Source organism: Zymoseptoria tritici, chromosome 1 (genome assembly GCF_000219625.1).
Source record: "Zymoseptoria tritici IPO323 chromosome 1, whole genome shotgun sequence".
NCBI lineage: Eukaryota > Fungi > Ascomycota > Dothideomycetes > Mycosphaerellales > Mycosphaerellaceae > Zymoseptoria > Zymoseptoria tritici.
In genome coordinates, this window is record NC_018218.1 from 523,053 (window position 1) to 543,236 (window position 20,184).

The 20,184-nt window shown below is 55.2% G+C and overlaps 7 protein-coding genes across 7 annotated transcripts; 5 read left to right on the top strand and 2 right to left on the bottom strand.

Moving 5' to 3' along the window:
* Window positions 1-384: 384 nt before the first annotated feature.
* On the top strand, window positions 385-1,765 carry MYCGRDRAFT_83336 (uncharacterized protein; the record flags this gene model as incomplete). Its single annotated transcript, XM_003855839.1, has 2 exons — window positions 385-751; window positions 810-1,765. 2 exons carry the CDS (start codon window positions 385-387, stop codon window positions 1,763-1,765), a joined length of 1,323 nt encoding a protein of 440 aa, XP_003855887.1.
* A 427-nt stretch (window positions 1,766-2,192) lies between these two features.
* MYCGRDRAFT_88695 (uncharacterized protein) lies at window positions 2,193-5,009 on the bottom strand (the record flags this gene model as incomplete). The annotated part of the gene is made up of 1 exon (XM_003857709.1): window positions 2,193-5,009. The coding sequence occupies one exon, from the start codon at window positions 5,007-5,009 to the stop codon at window positions 2,193-2,195; it is 2,817 nt and encodes a 938-aa protein (XP_003857757.1).
* Window positions 5,010-6,291: 1,282 nt separating this feature from the next.
* MYCGRDRAFT_88696 (uncharacterized protein) lies at window positions 6,292-10,857 on the bottom strand (the record flags this gene model as incomplete). Its single annotated transcript, XM_003857708.1, has 4 exons — window positions 6,292-9,319; window positions 9,385-9,790; window positions 9,929-9,966; window positions 10,547-10,857. The coding sequence occupies 4 exons, from the start codon at window positions 10,855-10,857 to the stop codon at window positions 6,292-6,294; spliced, it is 3,783 nt and encodes a 1,260-aa protein (XP_003857756.1).
* Window positions 10,858-11,645: 788 nt separating this feature from the next.
* Window positions 11,646-11,909, top strand: MYCGRDRAFT_83337 (uncharacterized protein; the record flags this gene model as incomplete). The annotated part of the gene is made up of 1 exon (XM_003855840.1): window positions 11,646-11,909. One exon carries the CDS (start codon window positions 11,646-11,648, stop codon window positions 11,907-11,909), a length of 264 nt encoding a protein of 87 aa, XP_003855888.1.
* Window positions 11,910-13,667: 1,758 nt separating this feature from the next.
* Window positions 13,668-14,344, top strand: MYCGRDRAFT_88698 (uncharacterized protein; the record flags this gene model as incomplete). The annotated part of the gene is made up of 4 exons (XM_003855841.1): window positions 13,668-13,720; window positions 13,777-13,963; window positions 14,037-14,105; window positions 14,174-14,344. 4 exons carry the CDS (start codon window positions 13,668-13,670, stop codon window positions 14,342-14,344), a joined length of 480 nt encoding a protein of 159 aa, XP_003855889.1.
* Window positions 14,345-16,962: 2,618 nt separating this feature from the next.
* Window positions 16,963-18,810, top strand: MYCGRDRAFT_11032 (uncharacterized protein; the record flags this gene model as incomplete). Its single annotated transcript, XM_003855842.1, has 1 exon — window positions 16,963-18,810. A coding segment is annotated over one exon (1,848 nt), but the record flags the coding sequence as incomplete, so codon positions are not given.
* A 541-nt stretch (window positions 18,811-19,351) lies between these two features.
* Window positions 19,352-19,851, top strand: MYCGRDRAFT_78092 (uncharacterized protein; the record flags this gene model as incomplete). Its single annotated transcript, XM_003855843.1, has 1 exon — window positions 19,352-19,851. One exon carries the CDS (start codon window positions 19,419-19,421, stop codon window positions 19,701-19,703), a length of 285 nt encoding a protein of 94 aa, XP_003855891.1.
* Between the last annotated feature and the right edge of the window lie 333 nt (window positions 19,852-20,184).

A 20,184-nucleotide genomic window follows, 5' to 3' on the forward strand; every position in this document is an offset into this window, starting at 1 on the left:
GCAAGTGTGAAGTGACGTTGGTATTTTGGCTTGGATCCCTGCAGAAAATACGAGCTTGGACCCCTGACGTCTGGCCCAAGCTCGATCTCTCCACTCTCCATTGTTGACCATGTCGTCGTCTCATCTTTGAACGACTTTACTTCCTTACCGGATCGCATAATCACAGTCTCACCTACGATGCCTCGGAAAGACGACGCCGATCTGCTGGCTGAACTGGACTCCCTCGGCGCCGACGAGCAAGCACCAGCACCCACTTCGAAGTCCACCAAGAAGACCAATCCTCCCGCGAACACCAACGATGATCTAGGCGAAGATGCTCTCGCCGAAATCGAGAAGCAACTTGCAGCAAAAAAGGCGCCTACGTCCCGACCTACTACTCCCCGCATGAGCTCCAGCGCAACGAGCAACACCACTGGCCGCAGCCCAAAGCGAGGAGTAGATTACACCCCCGCCAGCACATCCGTCGGCAGCAGCCAGAGGAATAGCAGTGAGGATCGAGTCCAAGCTCAGGGCAAAGAGAGAGGAAGCACAGATGGTAGCAGAAGCTTCCACCAGTCTCAAACGGCAGAGGCTGAGCCAGCCAAAGCTGCACCCGCGAGCAGTGGAGGAGGATGGTGGGGAAGCATGTACAGCGCTGCAACAGCAGCCGTCAAACAAGCAGAGAACATCGCGACGCAAATCACGGGGAATGAGGAAGCACAGAAGTGGGCGGATCAAGTGCGAGGCAATATGAAGAATCTTCAAAGCATTGGTAGGGCCTGACACCACGCTCAAAATATATACACACCCCGCTGACCTCCTCCTCCCAGGCACCGATCTCCGCACCCGCGCCCTTCCCACATTCACCTCCTTAATCTCCCACATCGCCCCTCCCATCTCCGCCCACGAACGCCTGCAAATCCACACCACCCACGACATCCTCAACTACCCCTCCCTCGACCCATTAATCTACTCCACCTTCTCCCGCGTCATGTCCCAAGTCGAAGGCGGCGACCTCCTCGTCCTCCAACGCGGCTCCGAGTCCCGCAACCGCTCCGACGCAGACACATCCGGCTATCGCGGCGCAGGCGTGCTCGGCGGAGCAGGTTCAGGCTGGACCGACGGACCTTGGTACCGCGAGTCCGCAGCAGCGCGATCCCTCGGTGTCGTTCAGGGACTGAAAGAAGGCACCCGCCTCGTCCGCGTGTCTGCTGAATCCTACGCGAAAGAATTCTTCGACGCACGTGGTGGGGTCGAAGAAGCCGCTAAACGAGCCACGGAAACGCTCTCCGAGTCCAACCCGGTCAGGTCTTCGGATATCTTCCTCGCCATCCAAGCAGTAGGCTACACCTCCGACGCAACCTGGTTCGCAGGCGACGCCCACACGGAAGACAAGAAGACGGAAGAAGGTGCAAATGAAGACCTCGTCGTCTTCGCAATCTACCTTTACGACCCGCTGCACTCTCTCGCCTTCCACTCCCTTTCTCAACCCTTCCCTGCCGTCTGGGCGAGTTGGCTCGACGCATCCTCCACCAGCGATGACGATGGCTCAAGCATGAACCTCGCGGGTCTACCAGAGAGTATCCGCGAATTAATCGCAGCCGGGGGCGTAGATCCTCGAGACTGGGCGGTGGAGTGGTTGGAAGAGACGCTCACACTCAGCGTAGGCATCGTCGCACAGCAGTACGTTGCGAAGCGAATGGGCGTCGGCGAGGGATCTTTAGGGCGAGGGAAGAGGAATGTGGAGGAAGAGGATTTGGGTGGTGAGGCGGCGAGGGCGGTTTGAGTGCTACCTTCGTAGCTGGGTAACCAGGTGTATAGGAGGATCATAATGCCGTCAATCAGAGACTCTTCTAACGAGCAACACTTTATTCTTCTGAACCACGATCACAAAATGGACGTCGACTGCTTTCTCTGCAATATCATTCATTACTGATTACTGATTAAGACTACCAGTACTTCCACTTCTGTGTCTTCTCTATGCATCCAGCACGCATACTCGGGGTATCTCTGTTACTCGCTCTCCCTCCGCATGGAATTCAAAACATACAATCGCTCGTATCCGCCCAAGGATAAGGAAAAGTGCCGTGTTCGGCTCAAAGTCGTATGTCCTGGTGTGCCCAATGCCTTGCTCACCGTATCCAGTCCGGCGGCAGGCTTGGTACTTAACCAATCTTGAGAAGCTCGCTGCTCCTCTCTCGCAAATTCTTGTATCATCCAGGCGCTCCATCACCCACTCCTTCGGGCTCGGCAGTATCGCCGTCCACAACCCCAGAATCGAGTCCCAACCCGCCAACCTCAGCGCTACCCACCTCCATCCCAGCACCACCACCACCTTCATCCCCACTCGGATCCCGACTCGCGCCTCTCCAATTCGCCGCGCCCTGAACCGGCTCATCCCTGTCGGCACTTGCACTTTGAACTTTACTCCCATTCCCACTCGCACTCCCCGCCTTCTTCCCAATCTTCATCTTCAACAAACTCCCCGGCCCGTCTTTAAACGCCACTCCCACCGCAATCGCCAGCGTCAAGCTGAATTTCAACCACAGCCACGGACTGTGTTTACTCCTCTTCGTCGCCGTCGCCGCAGCAGCTCCCTGCGCTGCACTCGCATGGTTGGGATGATGCGGACAGCGCTTAGCAGCCACGCTACCATCCCAACTCCTCCTCTTATGAGTGCGAGTCGGAGGTGAAGAAGATGGCGGTGGAGTCTGATATAAGGTTCCATAGTCCATTGCCGTGCCAGATCCTCCATCATCGTCATTCGGCGGAGATGTGCAAGGTGATGCGCCGAGCAGAGACCTCCTAGCTGCCTCCTCAGCACAACACACTTGCCCGTTCGCCTTCTTAAGGAATCGGCGTTTTGCCATGGGACCGAGGAGGATGCCGACTAGCCACCATTGGACGTTAAATAATGACGAAGGAATTCTCGCGCGGGACTGTGCTGTTTCGACGAGATGTTTTGCCATAGCGACCGGGTTGCGGAAGATGTTGCTGAAGCTCAGGGTGAGGCTGTCGAGGGTTGAGAGGGAGGTGACTGACTTCGGTCGAGCGGAGCGGGTTCCTGAACGGCTGGAAACGCGGCGGTGCAGACGGCGGTGGCGAGGATTGGTGGTTGAAACTGTTGTTATCGTAGGTGGGCTACGGATCGAGCCTGCTGGTGGCGTGTGGCCTGGAGGATATGTAAACGCTTCGGAGATGGAGTGGAAGGGCGATGAGTGCAGGCGATGGCTTGGGGTAGAGTCGGATTTGCGGGAGGCATAGGCTTCTGTGCTTGAAGCTGGGTCGGATGTCTGCACTGCGGCCAACTCATCCATGAGGTTGCGGCCTGCATTGGCTCCACGATCGGAAACATGCACGCCATCGCGCAAGGTCGGGGTAACGATGCCGGAGATTTCCAGAAGTGGTGAGCTCTCGAAGAAGTCGTCTAGCATTGCTTCATGGTCATCTTCATCGGGTGAATTGAGGTCATGCTCCACAACATCTTCGTCGTGCTCCCCCGGAAAGATCGGCTTATGCAGCACAGCTGGCCTCGGTGATCCTGGAAGGGAAGGAGGGAACGATCCAGCATACGAATTGACAGATGATTTTCGCCAGCTTTGTCGGTCTTGGTCCTGCATAGAGTAGTCCATGGAGAATGGTAGGCGACTTGCCATCTCTTGTCGGTCCATTCCTGCTGTAGATCCGATGACCGAGTCGTGGTGGGAGGTCGACGGCAGAATGAGTGGCTTGGGACCAAGGCTACCAGCACCAAATCGTCTCATCCTTCTCTTGGTATTCGTTCTCGATAACGGTGGAGGATTGAAGGCATTGTAGGAAGACGACACCATCGACGCCTCGGACGCGGGATGACCATCATCTGATGAACATGCATCCGGCGAATACGCCTCTGGCAGAATGGGCATGCTCATTCTGGACTGATTTGGAGAGGACGCCTGATTGAAGGTCGCTCTTTCGGGAGACATTAAAGCTCCAGCAGTCGGGAATCGAGGCAGCATAGACCGTTGCCTGCCATGACGAGATCGGTCCTCCGTATGGAAGTCGTGTTTGGTCGGCGACGCAGCGAGCATTTCCGACATGATCTCAATCCGCTTCTCCAGATTGACATTAGCCGTTTCCGCAGCGTTCAGAGTCTCCGTCGCATTGTCCAATCGTGACGCCAGTTCCAGCATCTTGAACCTCGTCTCTTCGGCCTCCAGTTCCATTGTCCGTAGACGTGATCGCAAACTCGACTCGAGTTGAAAGTGTCGATCAACTTCATCTCGTATCCGCTCCTCATACTTTGTCTCCCAGTCTGCGATCTCTTCCTGCAATTGCTTGGTCTCGGCACTGAGATGTCGCATCCTCGCTGACTGGTCTCGTGACGAGGTTGGAGAGGCCAGAGCTGAGATCTGGGCTTGCGCAGCTGAAAGCTCGGCCTCGAGGTGTTCGACATACTGCTGTGTCTCTCCACTGATCGAACGGCGTGGTCTGCCCATCTTGACTCGGCTCCGTATTGATCGTGTCCGCTTGGAGATCGAGCCTCCTTGTACTGGTGAGCCGCTGTCGTTGCCGTCCTGCGCTATGTTTGCTGTCTCCGGACTAAAGAGCCGACCGGACATCACGCGTGATCGCGAGTTCTTTGCTTGTCGCACAGTTCCAGTGTTCCTTATTTCCTGCAAGACACCGCTCGCATCTCGTGAACCCTGAATTGGCTTCCTGCTGCCAACCGAAACCTTGCCGTCTGGAGGTGTGTTTTCGATGTCGGAGAGATTCGATCCAGAAGATTGCATGACGGATGAGTTGGACCAGGAGTTCGAGACCGTGACCGAGACTGGAGTAACCTTTCGGGTTGGTACTTCGGGTCCGCGAAAGCCAGCATTGCGCAGCTGTAGCCGGTTCTTCAGACGAGAGCCGGACGGTGCTGCGCCTGCTGGACTGCTCGAGAGTGAACGAGATCGTGAGAGCGGGGCTTCCGGTATGTCGTCCAAGTCGATATTGCTGTTCTCCGGTAGAGGAGCACCGTCCGGTGGTGCTGGAAGTGAAGCCATTGCGGCCAATGTTTAGGTGGGCGGGTAGATCGCTGCGGCGGGCATGGAGGCGGTCGTTCGGTGGGGTCCTTGGTGAAATGCGGTCGATCGGTCGACGAGGTCCAGTTTCTTCCAGACGTCACGGGAAAGACGATCCGCGTCAGCAATGGCGACGGCGATGTCGATATGGGAAGGAAAAGAAGAAGTCGAAGAAGTCGAGGACCCGCATGCACGAGCGGGAACTCCGCAGCCGGGATGTCGCGCTTGCAGGGATGGTGACCAAACACACTAACAGGCGGCTCCTTCCCCAAATATGAAACGGACTAACGGCTGGAAAACATCTCATTCGCACCGAGGTGGATGCACGTGAATGATTCTCCGATGCATACGAGCATGCTACGATCTCGTCTTCGTACAGTATACTCACCACAATCGGATATACCATGGTCTCGCAGGCAGCACCGCCCTCCGAGCTTCTGCGCCTCAAGGAACCCCCTGTCCACAAGGAACCCCGCGTCCACAAGGAACCCCCTGTCCACAAGGACGACTCTTCCATCTCCACTGGAATGCAAAAACCGTTCAAACCCGTCCCAATTCGGAAGTGCAAAGAAAACGTGAAGATGTAGGCCGTTGAGGTTGATCTGCTCTGACTTGCTGTCGAGCAAAAGTGTTGATCCACGTGTATGGAACCCGTTAGCTAATCTCCTACTTCGAGGGTTCGACATCTTATTATACCCAGCGAATGAAGGACAAGCGGTGTGCACCACCATGAACGACAACGGCTAGAGGTCCGAGGATTTTCGCAAAAGTCCCAGAAGAATCACGGAGACTGTGTCCTTAATTCGCTACAGTCGCACCGTATGTGTCCGACTGAAGTGGCTCAAACCGCGCAGTCTAAGCCTGAGAACGGAGATATTGTTCGAGGAGTATGGCTGTGTACGAGGGAAAGAGGGAGCCAAAGCAGCAACGACTTCTCGCCCCGCGGCTCATTAGACTGTACAGTCTGAGCTCTAGGAGGCCCAGTTGCATGATGCGGTTTGGTTGGAGCTCCGGAGGTATCGCAAAGACATCCCAACCGTCACTTGACATCATGTTGATAACCGCACGAGGGGGCGGACTGGCGTGCTGCAGGCAGACCATTGATAGATTTGACCACCGATTGTCTATACCTCTCACCGACGACTCAACGTCTCCTCGTATTTCTCGTCTCCCGCATCCCAGTATTACCACATCCACCCTGTCTTTGCAACCTGAGCAACGTTTGCATCCGGGGAGGAAACTCCGTCTCACCCAAACCAAATTCTCAAATCAACATCCCAATCCCCATACCTCCAAAGCCACTCCCAAACCCAGCCGCAGCCGCAGGCGCACGCACAGGTGACTCCACACCCTCTGTACCCGCCCCCTCATCAGCCATCATCACATCTCCATATTCATCTCCACCACCATCCGGCTCCACGCTCGTACTAGTTTCCTCACCGCCCACAACCTTCGGCTTCCTAGGACCCTTCTTGATGCCAGCATCCCTCCGCTTGTGAAGATTCTTACTTCCCGGCGGGCGACCCTTGCGAGCGACCATCATGGCAGAAGTCATTTCACCAAGTGGACCCGGAGAGCCAGCAGGTGAGACAGCAGCGTTATTGGCGAAGGCATCGATGTTGGCGGAGTAGGCTTCATTGCTTGGTGGTGGGACTTCGATGGAGGGGTTGATGGTCGCCGACATATCGCCTTCTCCGTTGCCGTTGTCATTGATGAGATTCCGAATGTCGAGAGGATCGGACACATCTCCATCGACGACGCTCCCAGCGACACTCGCTCCTATCCGCGCCGTCGACTCTTCACTCGCGCTCCTTCCCGAAGCCGGCACGCTTCCATGTCTCAATTCGCGGATACGCTTGGGGACATGTTCTCCCGCTCGGCCTCGCTGTCGGGAAGGTCGAGCGCCTTCAGCTTCGTTCTGCACTGGTGTCTCAGGACGGGATTGAGAGGGCGTCTCATCATTCCCCGGCGCAGTCGAGAGTCGTGATCTCTTCCTAGGAGCTTGCACGACTACGCCGTCGAACCGGGAGATGGGCTTCACAGTGCGTTTGGCTGTCATTTCGCCGTCGCCATAATTGACACCATTTGGGAGGGAATTGTCGGCGCCGACTCGATTTCTCCTCCGGCGGAGTTCTCTTCCTTCGTCGTCGCGGATGATGCGTTGTGCATCGGGGTCTTGGTACCCGATCTTGCGTGGGTCGAAAGTGTAGTCGTACAGCAGTGCTTCTTTTCTGTCTTCGAAGACGGCTGGCTCGACGGTTTGCCGTCCGCCTTTGACGGGTTTGCGCTCTTTCTTGCCGTTCATGGGATGGATTGCGACGATCTTGTCCAGGTCGAGGTACTCTGCTTGGAGGGCCAGGAGGGCTTGTTGAGCGTTTGCGGCGAGGAGCTTGAGGTTCGAGAGTGAGCGCACAGCAGGATCGTGTTTGGTGAGGGCTGTGACGTATGGTTCCGGACCGACTATGGATCTGTACTTCCGTGCTTGAATGCGGCTGGCTTGGTCGGTATTACCGCCTAAGTCAGCCGGCGTCCAGTCGGGTTTGTACAGGGTGGGAAAGTCGATGTCGGTGAGGATGTCTTCTTCTGGGGACAGGAGGGCCGGGCGGGGAGTGGGTGCTTTCGATTGCGAGTTGGAGGAGTTTTTGGATTCATTGTTCGCGAGGGTTGTGCGCACGCCGCGCCGGCGGGAAGTCTTCGGCTGGCGAGGGGAGGACTGGCTCTTGGTTGTATCCTGGCCGCTCCAGCGAGTTCCACCGATGGACTCTTCTGCGGCAAGACTTTCGCGCTGGAGCTGAGCATCGGCACCACTTGTTCGTACTCTTGCATACACTGATGTGCGTGGTCTGCGAGGTGGAGCTGGGGGCATCGCGGCTCTCTGGATTTCCTCCTTCGATGTTCGGCACCATTTCCCACCACCGCGATACACCCAGTGGAGATTCGGCCACTTTTCGGGACCATCAACCTTCAGCACAAGCGCAGTGAGCCCCGGCGGTCGATTGCCTTCTGCATCCACCTCCTCATCCATCATGCCGTCCCTGCCCGGTCCACGCACCGCAGTCTTGTTAGAGCTTCCTGGTGGTGGTAGACCGCGAGCCCATTTGCCTTGCCCACGATGGTGAAATGTCTCATTCGGGTGCGAGTCGACGTATTGGGAGCTGACCAGTCCTTCATCGAAAGCTTCCTCAACGACAGACGCGGGCGGCGGTACTTCCTCCTTCGAGGCAGGCGCACGGATATTCCGAGGTCCACGTGCATATTTCCCTTGACCTCGATGGTGGAAGAGCTCGTTCGGATGTGTGTCCACGTAATGCTTGTCGAATAGCACACCGAGCGACTCCTCCATTTCCATGCGCGCTTTTGAGTTGCGCTTCCCTCGACCACTGCGCGTGAACTCATCACTAAAGTGGCTCTCTGCGTAGTCTTTGGTGAACGAGTTGTCAGCTCGACTCGACCGGCGTTCTGAGGATGCGACTGGCGTGGCCGAGGCTGTTGCAATATCGCTGCACCGTCGATATCTTCCTTTGCCACGATGCTTGAATGCGATTTCAGGATGTCGCTGGACGTATTCCTTTGAAAATGTTCCTCGTGAATCAGCAAGCTCCGATTCGTCATCATCATCTTTTGCCGCCTTTGTTTCCTCGATGAAGTCGCTGTATTTGCGTTTGACTCCGTGCTCGTTGATGGCGATGCTACCATGTGCGCCATGCGGACCGATTCCAGGGCGATAGAATCTGTTGCCTGTGTGATAGAATGCCTGGCCAGGGTAGAGATGAAGGTCATCGGCGTGCACCGTATCATTCATGCTGAGCGCAGGCGGTTCCTCGTTCCCGTTGTCGGACATAATTTCTTGATCTTCTGGTTCGTCACTCTCGTCGCCAGCCTCGTCGTCGCTATCGAAGATGTTGTTGACAGAATTGCGAGGTCGTGAACTGCGGCGTTGTTCCACATATGAAGTAGTCTTGGCTTGGCGGGTCAAGCGGCTGCGCGATTCACTCGTACCCAATTGCGGCATTTGTTGTTCGACGGCTACGATCCATTTGTGAATCATCCCAGAATGACCAGTCTGTTGTACCAGTGCAGGTAAGGTGTGCCATTGACTTTTCGGGGTTTGCTTGATGAGGGCCCAGATGCTGTTGAACTGGGACTTTTGCGTTGGGCTCCAGTTCGGCTTGCAAGCTGGATTGATGACCTTCCTATGGATATCAAACTGCTCGCCGAGGATTGCGTGCAGCTCGTCTAATTGCTCATCGGTGAATGGTGGCGCGACAGGGTAGTGCTCCGCAGCAACTTGTCTAAACAGCTGTCAGTGGTTGCGCATGTGACGGAAATAATCCAAAAGCGTTCAAACTTGACATACCGGGTCGAACGTGGTGAAGTGACTGGAAAATCGGGTCTCAAGTCATCGGCTTTGACGTAGCGTCCTGAACCTCGATGCATCCACTTGATCTCAGGGTGGTCCAATGTGTATTGCTTCGAGTAGGTGCCGAGATGATTTGGACCTTCTTGACCTTCATCATCTTCGGACAAGTTGTCGATGTGTGCGGAGGATGTTCTGTTCGGGCAGGAAATTGGGTTTGGCTTCGATTTGACGATATTCCGAAACGCCTCCTTCGCAGCGTTGCTGCCAAAGTGAATCTTCAATCGACCCCACCAGTAATGTGTTGTTGTCGGGACCGCCATATCAGCAGATTTGGACCAAGGTGATCTTGCCGGAAGCGCTCTCTGCTGCTCTGGGCGGGTAGGAGTGGTATGTGCTGCTGGACCTGCAACGAGAATGTCCGAGGAGTTTGACGAGTTGTTGGATGCAGTGCGGCCCCAGCTTGCGATACCGTTTGCCGTCGACTGCCGCTTCCGTCGCGGAGATGACACTACGCCGGTGTCCATCTCTTGTCGATGCGCACCGCCAAGGTATCGCCGGAGGATGTCGACAATTGTTTGCCTTTGATCGAAGTCGTTCCGCAGCTGGGTAAGGCCAAGCCCAGCCCGAGCTAACCCGATCGGATGATGTCCGGCGGGCCGCGCCGCTAGCTCACGCCTTACTTTTAGTATTGCCTGCCGGAGAAGGATTCGGTCAGCCAACGTTCTTCCTTTCTCTCTCTCCACAAGTGATGAAAAGCAATGGTCCAAGTGATGCAAAGCAATGGCAAGCGATGGACGATGGACAGCAAAGCGGTGGTCTTTCTGTGGCGATCGGTGTTGGCGTGTGATGTGACAAATCCCGATCGTGACAAGTGCAGACTCGGCGACAATGCGAGGCAGAAGTCTCAGCAACTCATGGTAAGCTCTCATCTCGTTTCATCAATGCAATATCGTTTTGCCTCGTTCTTTGAGACCGTGCTTGACTCGAGTTCGACCTCATTCTTGAGGCTATGTTGCGTAATCAGGAAGAGAGCCTGGTCGCATGCCTCAATATCCAACTGTATTGCTGTGATTTGCTGTCCAGAGGTGTGATGAAAGGACATGGGCAAAGGACAATCGCATGGCGTGCAGGCTGTGAATGAAAGGAGTGCATAACTTACTGCACCGCAACCCACCACTTCCTCGGCAGACCAAGGACCCACCTCACCCGCTCGGGGTCCTCCAGCTCCACCGCCCAGAGAAGCAGCACCGCAAAGACGAGGACGGGAAGCATGATCACCGTGAGGATGGCAATCAACACAAGTTTGCTGTACGCAAAGAGGATCGGAGCGAGAGTCAACCACACAGCAGTCCGCCGTCCCGCAAGGGCAGGGCGATGCTGATGGTCTTGCCGACCAGCTGGCGGCGCGGTCGGTGTCTGACCCTCGCGGGAGAGCGGACTGCTGTTGGCGGAGCATCTCTCCGAGGACATGCTGGTTGGTGGTGTTGGTGTTGGTGTTGGTGTCGTGGTCGTTGTGGTGGCGGTGGAGATGGTATGGCGAGGTTGAATTCAAGTGCGGCGGAGAGAAAGCTAGGCGGCGGAGGTCGTTGAATGACGATGGGCTTTCGTTGGACTACTTCACTCGGATACGTGCGTATTGCAGTATGGAACACAGACTGACACCGAGCTCCAGCACGATCTCCTACCAACCTTTGGGACTGCAGAAGCACCACGGTCGAACAGCAAGTGGAAGTTGGAGATCTCACAGACACTACGCATGTCCTGCATTGATCCATCTGGGCTCATGTATCAGTGCGACGAACAGCATGCTCAAGGATGACACCTTGCCACGACCACGACGCTTTCCTCATCGATACCTTCTTTGGTATCTTCCGCCAATCCCGACCAGATGCTACTCCACTCCGGCTCGCTGGCCAGCAGGCTGAGTCTAAAACCGACACACTGGTCGCCCTAGCACCGACAATCAACTCACGAGAAGTCGAAAGCAGCTCAAGGTCCGAGAAGCGACCCGACGGGATCTCAGAGCGCAATTCGAAGGTATGAAGCGAGATCGAGCAGGAAAGAGGTGGAAAGGGGCCGATGACAACAGCGACCACTAGTCCTGTCCAACATTCGCACCAACGAACAGTTCGGATACTTGTATATGAGCCGGCTCGTGTTGGACTATGAGTGGTGCAAAAGGGTCAACTTCATCTTTCTCTCCGGTCGACGGCACAAAACCATCCTGCTAGGTTGCCACTCGAGCTAGATGACCACAGATGGCGCATCAAAGGCTGTCTATCAAAGACACTCGAGAGACAGATCTCATGCACGCTGTGAATCTGTTCTTTTCCGACACTTCGACTGCCGAGACGAACAATGTTCGACCTCTGCAGGTGAGACAATCTCTGGCTGAGACTGTCTGTTCAGACATTCACTTCACGACCCATCGGCCATGGCTAATACTCTTCCTCGCTCTTCGACCTCCATCTATCTGCTTTCCAACACATTACAAACGACCATCCAACAATCGACTCCGGTAGTCGGCTCTCCTCACAACAAACCTCCAACAAAACAAACACAAGTCCATCAGCACACCGACCAACCTACCAAATGGCGAACCCATGGACCCTCAAAACCTACCCATGCCTCCACTACACCCTCGTCCCAAACAACACCCTCATCCTCCCCCGCCGTAACCCCTCCCTCATCCTCTTCCCAATTCAATCCACCCCCGTCCACCGTCCAAGCCGCAATATCTGTCCCATCTGCCAGGGCCGCCTCTTCCTCACTGCCAACGCAAACCACTATAATCTCGCAGACAGCACCACAATCACCCAATCCGAGACGGAAATCCGTGCCTTCTTCCTGCACGTTCTAGAACGATACCTCTACGCCGGGAACACGTACTTTGAAATCCCACGCCTCGTCCGCGCACGTTTCGCTTCCGACCCGGAGCAGAGAGGGGACGTCAGCTTCGCCATTCAGCATTACGAAGTCGAGCGCCGGGACTGGTCATCGGACGCTTTCTTCGCAGCCTGGCAGTCTGGGTTTGATATCCTGCAGGCCATCCCAGCGGTAATCAAAGATCTCGACCTGTGGGGCGAGGCGGCTGGTATCCCGCAGTTGGTGTGGGACATCAACGCCTTTCTCGGAGAGGTATCGGGGATATTACAGCGGGTGAAGAGAGTGGAAGACGGAGTGAGGTTTATGGAACGCAGGGAGAGGTTGCAGTTGAGGTTGTTGAAGGTCGAGAGGGAGGGAAGGGAGAGAAAGATGGGTGGGAAAGAGAAGAGGGAGAAGCGGCTTTGGAGAGAGAGGACGCAGGTGCGGAGGGATGCTGTTGAGAATGTTGGGGAGGTGGTTTGGAAGAGGAGGGTGATGGGTGTGGAGAGGCTGGGTGGGGAGGGGGAGGAGGATCAGATGGAGGCGATAGAGAAGAAGTGATACGGTCTGCTGTTGAGGCACGATATTGAGGCTCTTGGTATTGTTGTTAATGGCTGCATGGGGATCGCCGCACTCGCTGGTTATGAGAAATCGAAGATGCGACGCTTTCCAGACATTTCCTGCATCCGGGACACTGGTTCCCGCAGATTATGGCTCATATCTCAAATGGACATCCATACTCAAAACCGGCTGTCGCCGTTGCACTCCCATCAATTTCCGATTAGGTGAAATCAAGGCACCCGACAGGCCGACACCTGTCGAAGACACCGTCGATAAAGTTGTCCTGAGCAAACAAGCGCTATCCCTAATTGAGGGATGAGGCCTGTTCACACGACAAGGTCTATAGGCACCGGCTTCGCGGGCTTGGATTAGCCTCCTGGACTGAACCGGGGGGGACGAAATTACCGCTCATATGATGACCAGGTTCTACCGTTCACTGTCCGCAGCTCGTAGCCTGCATATCAAAGCGGCACTAATAGGGACGAGCCGGTCGAGGAATGTTCGGCCGGAAGTGTCGGTACACCATTCAAGGACTGGCCAATCAGTCTTGCTTCATCGAGAAGACCTGTACAGCAGCCGAGCGGCCGGAGTGGTCGCTTCAAGTCCAGGATTGACCTGGCCAATTCCCGGTAATCAGGCCATTGAGCCCCTGAACAAGGCCTGTACCGCCACGCCCTCCGATGCGCTCACTCAGGCGGTGCCACAAACGTCGAAGTCAGGTCATATCTCATGAGCATCGGCGTCAGTGCTCTCTACTGTCAAAAGGGCCACGCCGCCCTCTCACTCTCTCAGTCTTCCTTGCCCTCCACGCTTCAATCACAACTGTCTGCCATCATTTTGAAAAATCAGCAACCATGGTCTCCAACACCTTGACCTCCGCTCTCGTGGTCGCCGTGCTGTTCCTCGGGTATACACCCAGCGACATCCGTCAAAAAACTTCACCGGCTAACCACAACCACCCAGATCGACCTCCGCCTACGAGCAGAAAGACGGCGCCCTCGGAAAACTCAACGGCAGACACGGCATCGTTCAATGCATCTGCTACACCGACGCCTCCAACACCCAAGTGCACTACGAGGACACCAAGAAGTCTTGCGAGAACGTCCCCAACGGCATGCAGTATCCCAACGATCCCGATTTCATCGGCGAAGTACGTCTTTGCCTTCCCATTCACACGCAAACTCTACCCCGGATTCGATTCGCTAACGTGTGCCAACCTCCAGTGCATCTTCTTCAGCTACGAAGACCGCAAGACGGCAACGTACAATTTCTGGCCATGGTGCTCGTCGGGCGTGAGTCGGATCTTCCACCCTCGGTGACATTCCAGGCTCCAACTCGAGCTGACATTTTTGACTTGCAGTATGACCAATGCTGCAACACGCAGTACGGCGAGACAGAAACCGGGTGCGGCGCGCTCGGTCCCAAGGACCATCACCCACCACCCCAATGGCAAAACAGTGGTCATCACCCACCAGGCGTTGGCCAACACCCACCGCGCTCTGACTCGAAGTCTCCCGCTCTGGTCCGCTGAGTGAGGAAGCGTGCGGACCATCTCCTTCGCAGGTCTCTCTGTTGCGGATTCCGTCGTTGTTGATGTTCCTCCTGCGGACGGAAGTTTGACACTGGCAGTTCGGATCCCGCGATCGAACATGATGCTTTTGGATGGAGTGCACGCGGAGGGAAGTGGATGCGTATGGTTTTGCGGACGATTGGGTATCAATACGAGGTGCTCGGGACATGAAGCGCCTTCTGCAGAGAAGCAATCAAGTACTGTACCTTTTCGACGTGAACTTGCCTTGTGCCATGTCTCTGCCGCTCGAAGTGATCAATGCAGAATTTGAAAATGTACTTCACACTTCTGCGAGTTTTCCAGACACTTTTGGATCGACGAGTCCATTAATTCGCGCATTGATTGGCAGGTGTTGGCCATTGCTCGAAATGATGCCCTGTTCCAAAGCCACCAGCGCTGCTGCAATGCTGTCGAATTGGGTAAAGCTGTGGCATGATGCCACCCGAAGGGTCTTGTCAACCTTGTCCATACCGGGATTCAAAATTCTCCCCTGAGACTAATCAAAGATGGCAAATGGTGGTCCAGCAACAAGGCTTCAACCTGTCTCTGGCACGCAAGAATGGCGCTGGAGGTTCTGTACTAATGTCCGCATCTCGACGTTGTCGACAATGTGCCCTGGGACGTTTGTTTTGGTCATGTTGACACTGGTGTGAGAACTCGCCTTCTTGCTTTGTCGACACCGTCCGTACTCCCTCCCCCCCAGGTATTGGAAATTGCCGCCCATGTCTCAAGTGTACCTCTCCCGTCGGCGAGCTCTCGAGTCTCGAAGTTCCGAAAGTCGAACAGGGAGTATGCCGATGCCCAGAAATTGCAAATATCAGCCCCACGACCTCACCCTGCTTGTTTCTGTGCCACGTGCGAGGATCTGGAAGTATTCCGCTTATTCTTCCCATGGTCCGATCGGATCCGATGCTGAGGTCTTGTCTTGCCGCAAAGAGCGAGGTGAGGTTGAAGTGCAGTAGCAAGCTGTGTCGAAGTGGAGTGCATGGCGTGGCGTCGCTTGTGCGTGCGTGCATGCATTGATCATTGATTTCATGCATGGACTTGCATGCCTCCGGACTGATTGGATCTTTATTATCGGATCTTGTATCGTGCATGTGCGTTGGAGCTGCGTATAGCCGTCGGACAAAAACAGTGTGGCCTTGCTCCCTTCATGACTATACCATTGCGTATACCTCTTCTTGACGAGGGATGCTCCAGCAAGATGGGACGAAAAGAAGCGGCGCCTCCCAAGTCTCGGCAACTCACGGCCCCCAACACTCAAGTCTCCTGCCCGGTTCTTATTAGCTGCCGAACCATTGAACCTTCATTCGGTCGCTTCGACGAACGTCTGCAACGCGCGTTGAGTAAAGTTACGGGTAATTGCTTCTTTCAACCATTGACGACTCGCTTCTGCCGTTCTCCTTTTTCTTTCCATGGACAGTTGTCACGATAGTACGGGAACATGTTGATGGTGTATATTCGAATGCTCTTCAAAGTGACTCTCCTTTTGTTCCGTTCTTCCTTCCCTTGGTACCATATCCCGCCATTTGTTCGGCACCGTCGCACGTCATTCATTCTGATCTCACACCTCAGTTCCGCCGAAGTAAAACATTCTAACCCCCCGACGCCTCCAAACCACGACTTCCCTGCTCGCCCGCGATTCTCCCACAGCAGCTCCCGCACGTGTCCTGGCAGAATCGCAGATTAGCACACCATTCAACTCTCTGACAGCTCTAGCCACGACAAGTTACCCTCTCTCGGAATTCCCAAGGCAAAAGTCCCTCCGAAGAGCGGCACCCCTTCGTCCTAAGCGAATCGAGTCATTACCCGAATCGAACCGCCCCAACCGAAGCCTGCGATAGCGCTGTCTGCAGAGTGTGTGTGCATGCGATAGCCAAACATCCACCCTTGCCAACCGCTGCACACCTTATTCATCCTTCCCAATCGCTCGCTACCTTACTCCTTCTCTTCATTCTTTACCCGACACGCCCTCTACGACGACGTGGGCGGATTCTTCTTTTCCACCCCATATGACCTCCCGCCCACCTTTCGTCCACGAACTTTCACACACCAACACCCCGGTCCGCTGTCTCAGTCCCGCGCCCCCAACCCCTGGCCTGCAACCTCCCTCCGCGTCCTCCAACGCCAAACTGGAGGACGGCAAAGAGTGGCATTCGGAGAGCTCTCGCTCCTCGGATGCCGCCGACGACCGCGAGGACTACCTCAGTCCTCTCAACTCCTCCTCACACATGCGATCCGCATCCTCGCTCTCTCACAGCCCGCCCTCGCGATGGCGGGAAATCTGGAATCCTCGACGGTGGAGGTTACCGAGTCGATTTTCGTATCAGCAAATACCCAGTATATCCGTCGATTCGCTGAATTTGGATGCGTTGCGGGAGTTTCGTGAGGGAAGGCTGCCGTGGCAGGAGAGGAGAAGGAGATGTGGAGGGTGGATAGTATTACCAGGGAGAGTATCCTTGAGCTTGACGAAAGCGATTACATTGGTGATTGGGTTTGTCGTGGTGTTGGGGTTGTTGATCGGAGGATGGAAACATGCCCGGCCGAGGAAAGAGGGGAATAACGATGTGCCGTTTTTCTGGATGCATTATAATCGCTTGAACGGGTATTACAACGGTGTGAGGACATTGGTGCCGTTCAGTCAATGGGTACCTGAGAATGGATGGAATCTGACAGAGCCGCTGACTATGAGGGACGAGGAGGAGAGGAAGGCAGGGAGGGCGAATTTACCTACATCACCACCCATGGAGCCGGTGATGTACAATCCATACCCGGATTATGCGTCGGCGGAGTATTTGCAGGATCATCATCCCGTTGCAACGTGTTTTCTGGATGAGGAAGAGACGATGAAATTGCCAGAGGTCATGGCGTATCCTGGTGTTCCACAACATTACCCCGAGCCGCTGTTTGGGTCGCACAAAACGCTTGGATTGCGGGAGGATGTGTGCTATGAAAGATTTGGACGATTAGGACCGTATGGATATGGAGATAAAAAGGTACAGGATGGATATGGACCAGGAACGAACTCAGAACATGCTGGGAGTGAAAAGGTGTTGGGAGCGAATGCACATGTCGACTACACGAATATGGACTGGGGTGCGGCACAGAAGAGATGCTACGAGAAGAACAAGATCAGGTTTGCAGAGGACAACACATCGACCAAGACGAGAGTACCACGACAAGCGTATATCCTGCGAACATGGGAAGGCTTCGAGTACGACCAACACTACATGTTCACGCTCCGAGCGATGATCAACGAACTCTCCCTCAAATCCGGCGGAGAATACGACGTGCACTTCCTCGTGCACATCAAAAACAACAGCATACCCATCTGGGCCGACGAGGCCACCTACAATGCCACCCTGGCCGCTAATGTACCTGAGGAGTTCCGCTCCATGGCAACCCTCTGGTCAGAAGCCCAACTTATCCCCTACTACCCCGATCCGTTCGAGAACAACTTCGCCAACATGGCCGGCTCCTCCATCCACGGCGTCTACCGCTCCGCCCACTTCGCCCTCCAATGGTTCGCCCAGCAACATCCGGAGTATGACTACTTCTGGAATTGGGAAATGGACCTCCGCTACACGGGCCACTACTACGAATTCCACAACGCCGTCGACAAATGGTCTACCTCCCAACCCCGCAAAGGCCTCTGGGAGCGCGGCAAACGCTTCTACATTCCCTCCCTCCACGGGTCCTTCCAAAACTTCACCCAATTGGTCGAATACGAGACCCTCAACCTGGACAAACCGCTCAACAACGAAGTCCAATCCGGCCCAGTCCCAGTCTGGGGTCCAGTCAACACCTTTGAAAACGCCGGCATGCTCCCCACACCCAACATCTCCCTCCCACCCACCTCCTACCACAACGACAAATACACCTGGGGCGTCGGCGAGTCCGCCGACCTCCTCGTCTTCAACCCCCTCTTCGACCCCTCGACCACCAACTGGGTCTTCCGCGACGACGCCACAGGCTACCTCACCACACTCCCCCCTCCACCCCGCCGCGCGGCCATCATCACCGTCGCCCGCCTCTCCCGCAAACTCCTCCAAACCATGCACGCCGAAACGTTCGCGATGAAACACACCATGTTCCCCGAAATGTTCGCTCCGTCCGTTGCCTTACACCACGGGTTCAAAGCCGTGTTCGTCCCGCATCCGGTGTACTTTGACCGGGATTGGAAGAGTGAGTATGCGGGCGAGGTGTTTAATCATCCGAAAGAGGTGCATGAGAGTCCGTTTGGGTGGGGGGAACATAATCTGGGGGGGTCGAGTTTTTATTATAATTCGGGTTTCTCGGGGGCGTTGTGGAGGAGGTGGTTGGGGTTGAGTGAGAATGGGGAGGGGGGGAGGAAGTGGGAGGAGGGGAGGGAGGGGACGGGGAGGATGTGTTTGAGGGGGATGTTGTTTCATCCTATTAAGCATGAGAGGGGGGAGGTTGCGTGATTGTCGAGGATGGCGGGGTGTGAGGTGCTGGGAGATTGGGCTCCAGGCTGAGGGCTTGAGAGTGTTGTGTGTCCATGAGAAAGATGTCTTGTGTGTAAGATGTGCATAGCTGGCGTTATGGGGGTTCGAGTTCGTTTCACGCGAGGATACATGGGCATTTTTGGGATGAAGTTACGCTTCTTGGCGTGAGAAAAAGATGGCAAAGTTTTGTATAAAAAGTGCATAGATGATTGCTGCTCTCTGGGAGCGCTTAGACGACTGTGCTGTTTGACGGCGCGAGGTCGATGCAAGACGCTATGCAATATGAGAAAGCGAGTTTTCGACGTGCACAATCCACGGATATTGAACGCTCAGCTCAAGGTGGATTTTGTTCGCAAAAGTGACAGAGCGATGTGTTCGCTGGAGGGGAGCACGACCTCCGGATTCAGAATGACGACAGAACACCGAGCGACAAAACATGGTCCCGTCACTTCCTCTCCGACCTTGACCTTTATCCCTCTCTTCTACAACATTCACGTCCGACCTTCTTCAAGCACCTTGTCCGTCATCTTCTGTTCATCAACCACAGCGAGTCATCAACAACTGCCACAATGTCTGTCACCAATCTGCTCTGCAACAAACTGGGCTTCCCATGCCACCACATCGCAATATCAACGGGGAATTCGACGACAGATGGCCAGTTTCTGGTCGGAGTCGAGGCTTGGGCGAAGACTCAGGAGCTTCTCGTGTACCTCTCCTGCGGAACATTTATCAATGTCTGGAGGTGCGCAAGAGGGTCCCATGGAACACGGAACGTGGATACGACTCCTGTATGCTTGGTCGACGTCTCTGCCGTTCGAGAGCGGATTGGCGGGATAAGGAGGCACGTTGCATGAGAAGCGAAGTCGACAACCATACGCAACGAAACTCTTCCGGCGATATCAGGGTGGGAAATGTTCGCAAAAGCACGTGTTCGCAGGGTGAGAGCCAGTTCGCCAACTAGAAGGAAACAATTTCGCATCGCACTAACAGTGAATAAAAGCCACGTACAGCTGAGGAGTGGGACGGAGAGGAGGACAACTCGGAGGAGGACGACTCGAACGGAGAGGAGAAAGCGGCTTGAACATGCACACACCGACACCTTGTGCTTTCGACGGTCTTTTTCGTCCAGCACAGCAGGCTCTCGGGCGGCCACCAGCTTGACAATATTATGCAGCGCGGAGGCCGTTTCAACGGGAGATCAGATCTGTCGCTTCCTGTTCGCCATCACCCACGGCTTGGATGCCGATGCTGCGCAGAATCCTGTCCTAACAACCCGAACTGTGTGCTCTCACCGAGCTCCTGGGTGACTTTGCAATTCGGAAGAGGATTCGTGGC